Source organism: Nanorana parkeri, unplaced genomic scaffold, assembly GCF_000935625.1.
Source record: "Nanorana parkeri isolate BGI_ZX_2015 unplaced genomic scaffold, ASM93562v1 scaffold262, whole genome shotgun sequence".
NCBI lineage: Eukaryota > Metazoa > Chordata > Amphibia > Anura > Dicroglossidae > Nanorana > Nanorana parkeri.
This window is the reverse complement of record NW_017306530.1, coordinates 871,412-888,679: the sequence shown is the minus strand read 5'-3', so window position 1 is coordinate 888,679 and position 17,268 is coordinate 871,412. Positions and strand designations below refer to the sequence as shown.

Here is a 17,268-nt window from a genome sequence, read left to right as displayed (position 1 = left end):
TTATGTGCCGCACAGCACCAGTTTTACAGGAGGAGGTTATTGTCTACATTGGGGCCCAGAATGTCACATAGCATTAGTGCCAGAAAAGTTCAGAGATTGAGACTGGTTAACAAATATGATTGTTTCTACTTACAATACATTGGGACAAAGACACCAGGAAAACCAGTAGAGCTGAGGTGCAGTGGATTAGATGTCCACAAAAATATGGACTCACAGTTGAGCCATTTTCTTTTGGGTCACTGCACATTTGTATTTTTTCCATGCATCATCGTGTGGACATTGTTTTTATTGATTGATAAGATAATTTATCGATTTTTGGATATACAAACTGAGATTACAGAACATCAAAGGGTTAGAGCTTATCTGCCCCCTAAGATTACCCTACTTATTATAGGTTGTTGATGCCGACATTTCGATGTAGTGTAACCACTGTGTGCATTTGTCACGTGCATCATGGTGGCACTGCCTTCTTAGTGTAGCCTATTCACTAGTGTAACCTAGTCAGCCCATGTATGTGACCTACTATACTACTACTGTAGACCCAGCACCATGCTAACCATGTTTACCACTATGTCTACCACCATGCATACACTTGGATATCCTGGATTTAATCGTATTGCTTGAACATTAATGATTGAATGTCTTTTTGATCAGAAAAAAACAATATTTAGTTCCATTACTTTTGCAATTAATAGTGAATCTCTTTTTTTTAAATTGTAATATTATCTATTAAAATTATATAATTTTAAAAGGGAAGACAAGCAAGCTATTTCAGTAAAATGTAAATGGAGCTAGTGCTAGTTGGAGGGCTTGTTCACACGACGTCCGGATTCAGTCCAGGTTCAGATCCGTGCGCTCCTGCAGCCAAAATGCATCCCAATGTATCCCTATGTGTTTTATGGGCTGCAGTTCTCACGTGCGCAGTCCGGTCCGGACAGAGAAAATGCTGCATGTCACATTTTGTCCGGTCCGAATATGGTCCTGGAGACACACGAACGCGAAACACAACGAAAACGTGCCGAAAACGCACCGCAGCTAACATACTGACAGCCCCACTCCCACCAAAAAGAACAAAACTGGAACGCGTCAAAAACGCATAGCACCGCGTCTGCAGATCTGCTCCAGATCCGGACCAGATCTGGTCCGGACATCGTGTGAACCAGCCCTTGGTCTATCCTGTGCTAGTCTGATTTCAATAAGGTAAACTTTGGTTGCTACAGGTTACTATACTTTGCACTTAACAATTTGCTTCTTGTAATATTTATTTAATAAGACTTATATTATCTCTAAAATATGTTCAATGCATTATATCAATTGCAGACAAGCCTATTCAACAAAGTAATGAAAAGAGCAAGGCACCCACCACTGCAAATCGGATTTCTCTGCTGTGTTCAGATTGATTGCGATATGTTTATGCATTTTGCATATTGCTCTCTTGATTAATGAATAACCATGCAAGTGTTTTCTATCTTTGTATTGTTGTAATCATCTTTTTGTCTTTGTTTTCATTACAGCTTAATGTGTCGCCTGTGTCTCTAGCTCGAACTTATGAACAGGAGTTTAAACATGACATGATTGCATTGAAGGTAACTATAGTTCAAGTGTTGCCATGTCACAGAGAAAAAGTGCCCATATGTACCTTTTAAAATAGTGGCTGATGTATAGCATGTTGAGAAAACAAACAGAAACTGGTTTTACTTTGTCAGATTCCTATTGGATTGCTGACATAAATACTGCAGTGACTCCTGAAGGTGGAACAAAATGAATGCATCATGAAGCAGGAGCACAATATATAGTTTATAGTCTAGAGACATGCTATTATAAGTTCAAGCAGCAAAAGTTTATGAACCATTGATAGGTCAGGTAAGACAGCACGTAGTCATAAACTGTAAACGGTAATGTGCTCAAGATCAGTAGCAAAGGCTTGCAAACTGAGGACAAGGCAGGGCAGACAGCCCAGGACCATAAATGGTTGAACTGCTAAGGTCAGAGACCAAAGCTGCTATGATGAGACAAGACAGGTAGTGGGCAATTGGGGTTGTAAGTTTAAGTCAGACCGTTGCTCCAGGATAATGCAGGGGTCAAATAGCAGTCCAGGTCACAAAAAAACCACAGATACCCCAACCTGTTTGAGCAGATAAAGACTATCTGTAAGGTAGTACTTTGGTATTCTCACAAAGTGATTACCCAGAATCTAATGGGTCACTGCTTTTATAGGCTCCCACTGAGATTCACTGTGGGAGTGCATGATGAAATGTCACTAAGTAAATGACACTGCCTTGCTTGATGGTGACCTAAAGTATAGGTTTGTCTGGATGCAGTCCACGGAAGTCTTTCATTATCCTGAAAACATGTGTATGATTCCTACAGATGCAGAAGTTGTATCACATGTATTCATTTTAAGCTAAGTTGTTAAAATAAGGATTTTTTTTTTTTACCAGGACTGATGGATGAGTAGTGTGCTGTAGGAACACACTTTTGTTGCCCGTACCAATTAGTAAGATTAATGACTGTCATTTCTGCAATCATCACTTGAAAATGAAACAAGGGTTGTGAGGTTTCTATTTACAACAATTGTTTTCCTGGTACCACAATTATCACACTTTGGCCCTTTCGTTATTATGCGCACATATAAGTGGGGAGATCAGCAGGGGTCTTTTTTTTTAAAATTAAATGTACAGTTGTGAAATATTGTTTAGATTGCTTTAGGTTTTTCATAGATTCCTTTGGAGTTTCTATGACAATGCTCGCTGTAATGCACACATAAATGGGAACATCAATCCCTCTCTGGTGCTTCTGCACATCTTTTTCTATAATCTCAAGTGTAATAGCTAATAATATTTTTACATCAAGGGGTATTTTAGTTTTGTAGGATTAATATAAATAATTGCGTGTCATCCTAGATTCTGTTCTTTCCAGAAGCATTTTGTCCTCGCTTAAGTTATGAGTAATTTGTCCTTTGTTTAGCAAGTACAGTTGTTTTTACCAATAACTACACTTTCTCTTGATGTTTTAATAATGGGAGGAACTATATTCCCAAAGTTAATCTTTTCAAGTTAAGCAGGTCATCATGGAGAGTTAACTGGAATTAACCAATCAGACTTGCGTTTAAAATCTACTAGTAGTTAGACACAATTAATTGATCTTGCATCAGGAATGTACCCCAGCATTTATAGCCAACAAGGTAGCTTGGACACCTTAATCCATTCACCATGTTAGGTGTCAAGGCAGCTGTTGATTGTCCACGTACAAGATGGGAGGTGTATAACTTTATAAAATCACCCTGTGCTATTTTCATAATCCCAATCACCATGAATGATGAAATCTAGAAAGGTGTTGACTGTTTGAATTACATGGCTAAAGGTGTGAATTGTCAAATCGCCAGGGTAGAACACAGGGTTAACACTGCATTATATGTTGTGACAGATTGTTTAGGGAAAATTTTACCAATTTGACATGGTTTCTCATTCCTTTTCTGAACCAGAAAGAATTACTCTTTCCAAAATGTGCATTTCACGATCCTTGAAGAATATCCTTTTATCTTAAAGTAAAGGAAGACTACTGAGTCCAGACCTACAGAGTTCACCCTGCTATGTTGGACCATCCATTTGTTTAGATGGTTGTTTTGCCTCCTCAGTTATTCAGTCTTTGCATTCTCCGCTACATCAGACTGTGTATGCCAGGTTACTTCATTTGTGTTTTGGATATTGAAGCTCCTATCCCATTGTATTGCTGGACTTGAAAACACGGCCCTGACACTACAGTATAACTATATTACTCTGTACATTCCAGTGGCAGACCTAAAGTACATAGGGCCCTGGTGCAAGATCCCCCCCCTCCCCGCTATAGGGGATGGTGGGAATACCATTTTTCACTGGCCCCCCAACCCCCCCGGCAGTCTCTGTACCAAAGGAACTTACACTGTAATATCCCCCTATGCTCACACACGATTATTTGTTTTACAATTATATAGCTCTGACATATGCCATAGTGCTTTACAGAGAGCACTGAGCATCTCACATCAGTCTCTGTACAGAGGAACTTACACTCTAATGTAGAATAGCCGTGGCTGTAGAGGGACTTCAAATCCCAGCAATACATTATTCAGCAATGCAGATTAGTATATAAATTTGGTACATATTCTGTGCTGCTCCAGGGTGCTAGCCTGATATCTAGGGCGGAGGGTCTCAGCAGGCGCAGATGCAGGGGATCTCACCAGGCTCAGATTCGGAGGGTCTCTGCAGGGGCAGATGCAGAGGATTACACCAGGGGCAGATGCGGAGGATTTCACCAGGGTGCAGATGCGGAGGATTTCACCAGGGTGCAGATGCGGAGGATTTCACCAGGGGGCAGATGCGGAGGATTTCACCAGGGGCAGATGCGGAGGATTTCACCAGGGGGCAGATGCGGAGGATTTCACCAGGGGGCAGATGCGGAGGATTTCACCAGGGGCAGATGCGGAGGATTTCACCAGGGGCAGATGCAGAGGATTTCACCAGGGGCAGATGCGGAGGGTCTCAGCAGGGGCAGATGTGCAGGGTCTCACCAATGCAGCAAGGGCAGATGTGCAGGGTCTCACCAGGGCAGCAAGGGCAGATGTGCAGGGTCTCACCAGGGCAGCAAGGGCAGATGTGCAGGGTCTCACCAGGGCAGCAAGGGCAGATGTGCAGGGTCTCACCAGGGCAGCAAGGGCAGATGTGCAGGGTCTCACCAGGGCAGCAAGGGCAGATGTGCAGGGTCTCACCAGGGCAGCAAGGGCAGATGTGCAGGGTCTCACCAGGGCAGCAAGGGCAGATGTGCAGGGTCTCACCAGGGCAGCAAGGGCAGATGTGCAGGGTCTCACCAGGGCAGCAAGGGCAGATGTGCAGGGTCTCACCAGGGCAGCAAGGGCAGATGTGCAGGGTCTCACCAGGGCAGCAAGGGCAGATGTGCAGGGTCTCACCAGGGCAGCAAGGGCAGATGTGCAGGGTCTCACCAGGGCAGCAAGGGCAGATGTGCAGGGTCTCACCAGGGCAGCAAGGGCAGATGTGCAGGGTCTCACCAGGGCAGCAAGGGCAGATGTGCAGGGTCTCACCAGGGCAGCAAGGGCAGATGTGCAGGGTCTCACCAATGCAGCAAGGGCAGATGTGCAGGGTCTCACCAGGGCAGCAAGGGCAGATGTGCAGGGTCTCACCAGGGCAGCAAGGGCAGATGTGCAGGGTCTCACCAGGGCAGCAAGGGCAGATGTGCAGGGTCTCACCAGGGCAGCAAGGGCAGATGTGCAGGGTCTCACCAGGGCAGCAAGGGCAGATGTGCAGGGTCTCACCAGGGCAGCAAGGGCAGATGTGCAGGGTCTCACCAGGGCAGCAAGGGCAGATGTGCAGGGTCTCACCAGGGCAGCAAGGGCAGATGTGCAGGGTCTCACCAGGGCAGCAAGGGCAGATGTGCAGGGTCTCACCAGGGCAGCAAGGGCAGATGTGCAGGGTCTCACCAGGGCAGCAAGGGCAGATGTGCAGGGTCTCACCAGGGCAGCAAGGGCAGATGTGCAGGGTCTCACCAGGGCAGCAAGGGCAGATGTGCAGGGTCTCACCAGGGCAGCAAGGGCAGATATGCGGGCGACGAAAGCGCTGTGAGATGCGAGGGCCGGTGGAGGAGCTGTGTGATCCGTGGGCTAGTGCTCTAAGCAGTGCAGCTGTGTTTCCCCAGAAGTCTGCTGCGTGGTCTCCAGCAAGTTTTAGAACCTCTGGCCGCGGAATACACATAAAAATTTAAAGCACCATGCACTTCCAAGAGGGACCCGGCACCAAATCTCAGTGGGCCCTCCCAGCCTTAAGCTAGAGGGCAGCTGCACTGCCGGTAGGTCCACCCCTGCTGCATTCTGCATCTCCTTTGTTTGATGGTCTCATGTTTTTTGCTTGACATTGTGGATGTTTCTATGAAAGCAAAGTCTGGTAACCATAAACTTTTAAAACAATGTTTTTGATGAGCAGCAAAACATCATCAACATTGCAACTCAAGTTCAGTTGAATATAACTAAACACTACTTGGTGTACTAAGACCTGCATAAAAGAGAAACTTTGTAGATTTATCATTAAATACTTTGCCAGGAATCTTCAGTGGGAAAAAAATAACAGGACCCCTCCAATACCCTTCTCCCACAGAATATAATTTACAAAATATTGGATCTCAATCTTTAAAAAACATTGAGGAAGAATGGGTGCTGGCCTTCCATAACCTCTGTCCCAATGGTTAGGCTGAGGTATCTCTCACAAAATACTCACTGTAACCATATGTTAGCCTTTGGTGTTGGGAGACTGACACTGCTAGTTTTCAGTGCAAAAAGTGCTGCGCTACCCTATGTCTGCCCTCACTCTGTCCCTCCCACTAACCCTATTACTAATACTCCATAAAGTGAACTTCAGCCATTGTTTATGCACTCCCCCATATTGGGATCTACTGTGTTGAAGGCTAAGTATCTTGTGATAAAAGGTACCTGTGCAAGTCCCTGACACCAGAGACGATTACATTCAATGTAACAAATGCAAAGAGAGCATATGAATGTGTAACTTACATTACAAAACAACCTGACAACCTATATACGTGGTGCCCCCTTTCTGTTTTTTACCATTGTGTGAAATCTGAATTGGATGTACTGGATATATAAAGCGTTAGTACAGCCAACACTGATATATTAGTTTTTGAACCGATGGTGAAATGATAAAGCACGTGACAGTTTCTTCGAATTCTTGAAAACTCTGAGTGAGATATCTGTGCTTGAGTTTTTGGGTCTAAACACCAACTGTAGTCACTATGAGGGGTTCCCACTCTCCCTGCTATACTGTATTTTGTGTAATATGGAGAATGCAACATGAGGCGCTAGAAGACACAAAAGCAGATGTGAACACTCAAAATTGGAGACATGAAGAGAGAAATGATGGCAGAGAGATCTCACTGTTGGAGTATCCAAGATACATAGGAAGCCAGGGGCTCCGCCTATAACTAACATAAAACTTGTGGTTAGATTTAGCCCCCATTCACACCTAGGCGTATTGTAATATGCGCGTCTGTCGCGCGACCGTCACGCGGTTTTTTTACCGCGATTCGCGGTAAAAAAGTTGCGCGGCCGTCGCGCGATTACAAAGGCTACTTGGCAGTATCCCAATGGAAAACGCCCTACAAAACGGCCCAAAGTAGTCCCGGGACCTTTTCAGGCGTGGGCCGTTTTGTAGCGCGTTCGGGACGGGCGGAAATACGGCAAGGTGGGAACGAGTCCATTGACTCCAATGCAATTTATATTTTTGAGCGTTTTGTAGAGCGTTCTTCGAGCGTAGAACGCGCTACAAAACGTTCAGGTGTGAACGAGGGGTTACTCTGTGTTGTTTTTTTTCAGGTACTCCCTCCCACAATATACATGAGAGTTACTGAAAATATTCCAGAGATTATATCTTTTATTCAGAGAATTATTTCCAATGGTCATGCATATTCTACGTCACAAGGTAAGTGCTTTACTTGATTTTCTTTTTTTGTAACCACTAAAGATAAGGTCATATGAGAACTTTTACAACAATTGATGATTTGTCATTATTGTGTGGAATCAGTAAGGAGATGACTGGGTCTGTAAGACATCTGTACACACAGCATTACATGAATCATTTTTCAAAATATTTTTAAACTCTTATTTAGAGAAGAAAAGACGATGGGTCACAGGCGGCAGAAAGCTGTTTTTTTGGGGGGAGGGGTTGTAAATAGCCCTCAAAGGCCACACCCATTTAGGTATCATAGGAACATGTGTATTTCGCATGCCCTGGTTCCTCCTCCCCCCCATCCTTCATCAACATGCTGAATTAAAACTTTGTTTAATTTATAACGTCTTTTGTCTGGTCTCTGTGCTATTCTATGTAATACAAGCAGATCATGGCTGGAGGAAAATTCCTCAGTGCTTCTCTTGGGAGGAATTATGCAAACATCTAATAACTTGATTTCTGGATCAGTCTGGAGGAGTGGGCCTTCCTAGACTGGCTGCATTTGAATGCAGTCCACCCTAAGTAACAGCCATATGTGATGCTGAATCTCCATGATTAAAAATAATTTATTTCCAATGAATAAAGCAGACGGACCAGGGAGACCAACGGATGGGCAAACTCCCTGCAACTGTTGTGGAACTACAAATCCCATGAGGCATTGCACGATTTTCACAGCCAGAGGAGGCATGACTCCCAGAGACAGATGCACAATGGATGCTGCACATCCACCAACTAGGAAATGTGGTGGCCTCTATCTGACTTGCTGCAGCGTCTAATGCACATTGTGAGAAGCTCACAATGTGCAGTTAAATCACAGTAAGCAATTTACAGATCAGGAGAGGAGTTTGCACCAACTTAAGGCAAAGGAGGAGTTCAGTCTAGAGACCACAAAATAAGTCTTATTTGGAATGTATAGTGGGTTCGTAAAAATTTCCTTTGTTTATTCATTATGGCCACGATAGTTTGTTTTAAAGTGCTTTACTTCTTGTTTAGAATGTGAAAATGTTTTAGGCCTCATTCACACAGCGTTAAGTCAGGCCGTACACATCCGTTCCCGGGAGGGACAGGTGCTGCATGCAGCAGCCTGTTCTTCCTTATGGGAGGACGCGGCCGTACGCTGTCATACACAAACCATCCATCCTGGCTGCGTCCAAGTACGGATGTGTGGTTCGGGTGTGCGTACGGCCGTGTCCCCCCTTAGGGAAGAACAGGCTGCTGCACGCAGCACCTGTCCCTTCTGGGAACGTGCACGGATGCGTACGGCCCAACTTAACGCTGTGTGAATGAGTCCTTAATGTGCATAGTCTGGGAACAAAGAAAAAGGATGTAAGTCTTATAACATCAATGTTTTTGTTTCTCGTAGTGTTATCATCCCCTTGAATACAAACTATAATAAAAACACAGCAACAGGACTTTATATATAGCACTGGAGAAATCAACACATTTTGGCTATATCTTCAGTGTTATATATTGCTGTCATTGTGTTTTTAGTAGTCTGGGCACAGATTCACTTTAAGCACTACATTTCTCTATTTTATTTCTATTGGTATATGAGAAGACTGCTAAAGAGTTGAACAGCATAGAAAAGGCTTAAACACATTTACACAGATAACTATTCCATATGACTGGGATCGTTTACTTTAATGAGCATCAGAAAAGGTTTAAGTATTTGGGTACAAACTATTGTACCCAAATATCCATGTACATTGGATTACTGGTTCCTCAGATTTCTGCTATCTTGGCTTACCTTTATTCTCTGTATCATGTTATTTCATGGAAACATTCCTGAATAGGTAGGTGTCATCTTATCGCTTGCCATTGGGCAGGTTACCCTTGGTTTACATTTGGCTCCTGACAGTGGACAATGTGATGGTGTGCTTTGATATATAGTATCTCATGACTCTCTAGAACTGGCAGGATGGGTAGACTTCGCGGTCGTTAGAGATTATCTATTTCGCCTATTCTTGGCAGACATATATTTAAACTCCTAGAAATTCAGTGATCTTGGCATGAGAATCACCCAGGTACTTATGAGGGTCTTGGCCAGGTTTGTTCTACATCAGCAAGACAAAAGCTTTCAGAAAAAAATATCAGCTGGCACCATCTAATGATGTCTAAAGGTCTGAATGTTTTGTAGCAATCTGTACATAATGGAAAGGAGACAGGCTCGGAAGTTTTACTTAAAGCGGCCCTTTAGACTCAAAAATCAAATTTTACCAATAAATCCTATGTATGATGATAAATAATAACATAGACATGTCAGGTGTAAAATGCTGTGACTATGACATACTTACACTTGCAGAGCATTCACTTCCTGCATTGAAAGTGCAAATCACTTCAGTTTGCCAAAGCAATGCACACTGGGATTGCCTTGTCATCAGCAGAGCATTGCTAGGAAATCTCATGTGTAATCTCACAAGATCTCAGGGAAAGGCATTTTCCTCCCCTGAGATGATGTGCATGGTCACATGTGCTAGTCACATGTCTGGTCACATGTCGTAGTCAAATGTCTAGGCACATGTGCCAGAAATCCAGGAAGTAAAAGGAGAGCTAGTAACCTGCCCTTAGTAAACATGGCCAGTGTCAGAAGACTCGGAAAGAAAAGAGAAATAAGGTAAGCAAAGACTACAAATCCTGCAGTTATCTAGAAGTGTTTGTAGATTACTAAACATTTCTAAAGGTGTGCTTGTTGTTATTTTAAAGATATGGGTGAATGTCCACTTTAAAGCAGCAATGTGCTGACAGTTTTTAATATGCTGACACAGACATTTCATGGTTCATAAAGGCTGCAGGGCAACATATTCTACCATATATTCTAGGCTAAGGCTTGTGGCGCAGCAATACTATTTAGTTTTAGTTACCTAGTACTTCACAAGAAATAGTGATTTCATGAAACATACTTACCATATAATATAAATTGTACCTTCCAATATGTGAGGGATATCTTATGACAGCTCCATCCTGTTGAAGCATAGGCCTTTTATTAAAAATTTTAGTGGTTACTGTATATGATGAAAGTGCAACTGCCTGCTCTGGAATGTATCAAAACTCGCACCAAGACCTAATGGGGTACATGCATATGCATTCAGATGTCTCCTCCACTGCTGTGGGAATCTCAGTCCCAGGCTACTGTGATAGGCAACTACTGACACTTCCTAAAAACAGTGAAAACTGGTCCACATCCCCTAACATCCTGATGGCCAAAAAGGCTGCCCATCATAGTGATAGGCCAGTAGGAAGGTGCAAGAGAGGGCAGGTCAGTTATTAACCTCTCTGGCGGTATGATTATGTCAGGAATTTTGTACCAAAAGCGGTACAATAGTTTGATACATAAGTGTAATCATAGCAGATTACATTGTATTGTGTGTATTCTATGTACATTACAACTTTTCACTTTTGAATTTCCCGCCGGCTGTGACGAACGAAAACAAAACTAAAAGTCAGATGCCGGCTTTTAGTTTCATTTTCGGGCCGCGTACAGGTGAGTGTCACTTTTCTCTGCATCCCCGAGTCTGGCTCGGGGTTACCGCTCCTAGCATTGAAAATTCACCCCTAGCCAGACTCGAGATTACCGCCAGGGAGGTTAACTTTATTATTTATATATTAGAGTGACTTGACATTTAGAGCAACTGGGGCAGTGAAGGAGACCTCTGAAGATATGTGTTGGGACTGCTAGCTGCTTGCAGTTTGTTCTTAAGGTTAGATTAGAAGATTAAAGTCACTTTTACAACTGGGCACAGATGGCATTGGTTGGCGGTGGTGTGACATTTGGTTAATAAGTGGCTTGTAAAATGTTTGGTTATGTCAAGGACATTTCATAGCAATATGACCAGATAATGTATTTGTTTTAGAGGAAGTCTGCTGCGGTCTGGGATACTTTCCAGTCACATTCATTACGTTAAATGTCCTCAACAGGACTGTGATCTGTTTTGTATATTATGCTTAGAAATATATCCTTCAATTACAGCATTTGCACGAGGAATATTGCTTCATTAAAGGGTCACTGGGAATTTTAAACCACTCATTTTAAGCAGACGTGTGCTTTGCCCATTTCCAAATTACCAGGTTGGTTGGGTAGCATTACTTTCTTCTGCTGTTGTAGCCCCAGGAATAACCTGGGTATGAAGTTCATTGACACTGCACTGCATTCATGTAATAACTGGAGAAAGATAGCACAGACTGGAGAAAAAGGGTACTGCCTGCATTGGTTTAGCTATGCCAACCTACCCCAAAATCATCTGTGATTCCAGACAGCCTGTGTGGAAATGAGTAGTCCTCTAGCGTGATCCCGTATATTTATTTTTGGTCTCCAAGCATATTGCACTGATATATTAAAGACGTTAAAGCCCAACTATATAATACATTTCACCCACCGCCCACTCTTTCCTCCCATGCCCCATTATCTAATCACTAGATTAAAAAAAATCCCTATCTAAAAGCCCTTTTCTACTTACCTTGAACTGCGGTCATGTGACACTGCAACCCAGAGTTTTGTTTACTTCCTGCCTGGCTCCTTCTTTGAGTGTCCATATCAGTGCCGCATGACGTGGACACTTCCTGTTTGATGTCAATTGGTCAGGGTCCTCTCAGGATCCAGGAGAGTACTAGTGTCAGTGGAAGTAAGAGAAGGGGACTGGTGATCTCAGGCACTATTACACTGCATGATTCACACCCAACAGCGGTGAGGGGCTCATAGCAGAAACTTAGGTAAGTATATTTGACTTCACAAAGTAAGGGGAAAAAAGGCAAGTAGGATGAGTTAGAGGTGGTAGTGATGGGATTTTTTAGTACAATTGGGCTTTAATGTTTTAAAGTAAAGTAGGACGTATTTGTATATTGAACCCCATAGGATTTTTACCTATTAGTTTTATTCCAGGAATTTTCAGAAATATAGTCTTGTGCAATAAATTAATGTAATTATAGTTATTAATAAAATAATTCCAGTAAAATGGTGTGTCAATCTGATAATGTATTGGTGGAATTAAATCCGTTAGAGCAAAGGACACGGTAATATGGTTAGTAGTAGAATCTCAACTGCTGATAGATAGTAGATAGAAAGAGAGATCGAAATAGCAGGTGCCTTTCTACCTTGTTTATAGAGAACTTGCCCAACATGTGATGAACAGTATTTGTGCCTGACGTTTGCTACATGAATCAGCAGAAACTCTCAGCTAAGATCTCTTTTTGTATTTTGTTTTATTGCATTTCCAAAACATCAGTGTTCAAGACAAATGGAGAATAGTGTTACAGTAAAGTGGAAGGAACAAGGCTACTCTTTTCAACCGGGCCCTGCTTCCTGCATTGTTGTCAGTGTGTGGTGTGACGTGGCGTGGCTTGGCTATTTTTTTTACCCAGTCCGATATCTAACATCACCCTTTGACGGCTGCTGGTTATTACAGCACCACATCCGCCCCTAGCTCTGGACTCCCCCAAATAATTTAGCTGCACATGGGAAATGTGCATTTGGTCTGCTGCACATACGTGTAGAACATCCCTGCCACAAGTTATAGGGACAACTTTGCTATCAGGATGAATCTGGGTGACTAGTTAATGTTTTAGTAAGTCATATGTGGCCATTCATGAAATACAGTATACTTAGGGCTAGTTCACATCAGATGCAGTTGTGATGCAGTCCGTTCCGGTTGGAGCTGCATTAAAATCGCGTCACAATACTTTCCAATGTGATTTCTGGATTCTCTATTCATACCAGTGCAGTCCGTTCCGATGCAGTCAGAAAAAATACTGCTTGCCCTATTTTAGCTGCACCTGATCGCAACAGAAAGCATCAAAAACACATGCAAACACACTAGACTGCACCTGAAAGCCTATTTTAAGCTTACATAAACCAAGTCAATTGCGGCAAAACGTATCGCACTGCAGCTGTGCACTTGATGTGGTGATCAGAGAAATCCTATCAAAGCTGAGGGTATCTTCCATTGGAGCCATCAAAACAATAAAACATCCGGCAACACTCTGTCGCTGGAAACTTTTCAAATTAAAATTCACACAGCTACACAAAGTCCCACCCCTCTAACACGTTTCAACCAATCCTGGGCTTAACTCTATGATCACTTAGATTCCCCCTGCTTGTGCAATGTGAAGGAGTGGTGCAATCTTTTGAGTCTCTTAGGTTTTACTAATCTAATACAATGAGGCTCACAGTTTAGCAGTGATTTATTTCAGCAATTGTCTTCATTTCTAATAGTATGCTTTGTTACTTTTCTGTGTTTACAGGAAATGTTTACTTTGATGTGCAGTCGGTTGGAGGAAGATATGGGAAGTTTATTGGTACTTTTTCAGATATAAACTCTGAACCAGGTATTTTGTCAGTAGTGCATTAATTAACACACTATAGTCTTCTTGTAGTGTTCATGAAATGTGATAGAATGCTTGTTGTACCTTGTTCAGATGTACGCACTAGCTATGCAATTACTGAGTGTTGTATGTGCAACCTACATTTTCAGAAACGTTCTAAATGTCACATGAAAGCTTCTCAAGAATGTATTTTATGGCCAGTCTGATGAAAACTGTCTGTTTTTTGTGTGTGGGGAGCCAGAGAGGGAGTCTCCAATCAGAATTTTGAAGTATTTAGGGACTGTATAACTGAAAGTGTTTACATTTGCACAACTTTAAAGGGATAAGTGCACCTTTTATATAAATAGGATGGATTCCACAGAGTCAAAATTTCAATGGAAACACCTAACTCCAATGTGCGGGACATTTATACTGCCTGGGGTTGGCACCATGTTTTTCTCACCCTGAGCTTCCAGTAGCTCTTAAAATTCTATACATTCACTTGGACTGGTCATAGAGAATATTCGCTCGACCTCGTACAACCAGGCAACGATTGCCACTTTTCTCTAGGCCCTGAATGTGTAACTTGTTTTAAAGAGTTTCTGTAGAGTCAAAGGGGAAGAACACTGTGCTGAGAACTGTGACCTTCACTTTTCAGCCATCATGAGGAAAAAAAAAAAAATATCCGGTACTTCTGGCTGAGGAGGAGCATGTGACTCATGTGCCGTTCCTGTGTGTTGCTAATGCTGGTGCTTAGTAATTAGCTTGTTGACTCCAAGTTTACACAGGGCTCCTTTTATGTGTTCCTTGTGGCTGAACTGAGTGGCTGGGAAGCAAAATAAAGAAAACATGAGTGCTGTTAGAGAGGGCAACGTAAAGCAAACTTGTTGCTTTGACCTACATGGGTAGGCCATGGGGTTACATTAAGATAGTTCCGTAAATTTTACCAAATCCATAACCGGACATTATTTGAGCCAAAATGATGATGGTTTGTGAACAAATATAATCATTTGAAACTTCTGATATTGACATAGTAAGCTTTCCTTTATTTGTTATTAATCTTCTAAATGTGGTTAGTATCATTACTCTGATCATTTATTTTGCATTTCTCAACTTGTGTTGTGACAGCTGACAATGACAAGATGTCTGCCAGAGATTTTGCCTTGTGGAAGTCTGCTAAACCTGAGGAGCCTTTCTGGGTTTCTCCATGGGGCAAAGGAAGACCTGGTTGGCACATTGAATGTTCCACAGTTGCGAGGTACATTGATGGAAAAGTGCATGTCATATGTCCAAAAGTTTCATGCAGCAAATGCAAGAAAACGTTTTATTAATTGATATAACTAACTTCTAGCTTTAAACCCCTTTAGCAAGAGCATCCCGATCAGGTCCGCCTGTCAGTTTTTCAGACGGACCTGATTGGAAGCCCAATGTTATTCTATGGGCGTCCGGTTACCCCTAGCTCCATCCGGGTCCACAAGTCCGTTCACATCTGACTCCGCATAGACCAACTGGAACAGAACTGAATGATGACATTTGTTCCGAACAGAAGGGAATCCATGCATGAATCCCCTGCGGATTACAACTGAAGGCGCCCGTCTTGATCTGGGTTTTCTGCTCTTAGCAAATGAAGGAGTAGTGTACAGAGGAAAGGATTACATTTTGGCTCCAGGACTCCTAATTACTTTATTGCTGCGTTAAGAATATCTCAATACTATCTGATTCTCTTCATTAGAGAAACAGTGGTGCAGTTTTAACTAGTTAGCTGCACTGTACCTATTAAAGGAGAACTATGGGGTTAAGTCTTTTCCCCATAGTTCTCCTTAGGGTAACGGGAGGACACAAACTTGCTTCCTCCCGTCACCATAGGCTCAGTATACCGCTGTAACTCGCGGTATATTGCGAGCAGCTGCTCGCGGTATACTGAGACGCCGCAGCTGAAGCGGATCCCGACAATTGTTCCGGGATCCGCCCAGCTGCGTGAGTGACAGCGGCTCTGCCTATCTAAAGGCAGAGCCAGCTGTACCCGCCCCCTCCCCCGTCCGTTCCGCCAGTCAGCGCTGGCGGATCGGAGTGGGGAGGGGGGAATCCAGTCCCTCCCCTGTCACGGCAGAGAGCCGTAACAGGATCGAGAGGTGAGCGAACGCCGGTATGTGTTCGCTCACCTCCCGATCTACTGAGCCGACCTGTGACAGTCTCATTGTCACAGGTCGGCTAGAACTATGAGGCGAGGGAAAAGCACTCACCTCATAGTTCTCCTTTAATCTAGCAGTAATTCTAAATATTTTTACATTTATTTGAAGGTTTAAAGTTTTTGCTGACAGGGGGCTACCACAAATACAGAAAAACAAAATAAGGGTTTTACCATTAACAGCATGTAACAGACTGATCCAGTAAAATACAGTACATGGTACATGAATACATTGATGTGCAGTTCATTTAGTATAAGTGAAATATGCTATAGAATGTCTTATGGCCAGTCTCATGAAAACTGCCATCAATGTTTTATGTGCAAGGAGCAGGAGTGGGTAATTGCAATCAATATGTAAATGTGTTTCGGGCCTGAATACATGTGAAAACATGTACATTGCATATGCAGTACTGGAGTACAGTGCACAATGGAGGAAAAGTAACAGTGTATTTTTTAACACACCTTAAACATGCAAGCAGCCAGTAGATTTGTTCTGTAATCCACTACATTGGGATATTATTTTACCAAGAATAATGATGGTGTTTGGGCTTCCAAATCGTTGTAAAATCTCTGTTAGAATGATACGTTAGTGTACCTATTATTGTTATTATTATTATTGGTATATTGGTGGCATTTTCTTTTTCTCTTATAGTTCTGTGTTTGGAAAACAGCTTGACATTCACACTGGTGGGATTGATCTAGCCTTTCCTCATCATGAAAATGAGATTGCTCAGTGTGAGGCATATCACCAGTGTGAACAGTGGGGGAACTATTTTCTTCATAGTGGTATGTATCCTGTTAGAATAAGTACATGATAAATGTTTTATTTGTGTCTGTCCTCAGATTGGCCTCAATATGGAAGGCAGTAGGGCACGATCTACTTTTGTTTACTTCCCAGTCCAGTGTGACTGGCACATTCCCTGTAACATGTAATTTTTTTTACTTGCATAACCTGTTGAGATCCAGTGTACCTGTGGTTAATGGAACTTAGCACAAAAAGATCTTATGCACAAATAGTGGACCTAATGTATAGGACACAAAGAGAGCCTTAAAGCAAGGAACCCTAGTATGGGTTTGTCATATGTAAAAGTGTGTGACATTTGTTGTCCCTTGCTACATTTCCTGTCAGAGGAAAAAGCAATGATGTATACTAATCTTGCATATATGTAACAGCATGGCAAAACAAGTGTCAGAAATTCTGCTGGAAACAATTAGGGCTGGCCACAGATGGACAGGGGTCAGAACAAAAGTGCTAAATAGTTAAATGTTGTCTAGTACTCCCTT

The 17,268-nt window shown here is 42.8% G+C and overlaps 1 protein-coding gene across 1 annotated transcript in view; it reads left to right on the top strand.

The window, feature by feature from the left end:
- Positions 1–17,268, top strand: part of CARS2 (cysteinyl-tRNA synthetase 2, mitochondrial (putative)) — a 64,077-nt gene that overhangs the window by 18,032 nt on the left and 28,777 nt on the right. Inside the window, exons 4-8 of the mRNA XM_018557004.1 lie at positions 1,515–1,586; positions 7,370–7,475; positions 13,737–13,820; positions 14,925–15,054; positions 16,637–16,770. Coding sequence (XP_018412506.1) covers positions 1,515–1,586; positions 7,370–7,475; positions 13,737–13,820; positions 14,925–15,054; positions 16,637–16,770 — 526 coding nt within the window. The remainder of the gene's footprint in view (positions 1–1,514; positions 1,587–7,369; positions 7,476–13,736; positions 13,821–14,924; positions 15,055–16,636; positions 16,771–17,268) is intronic.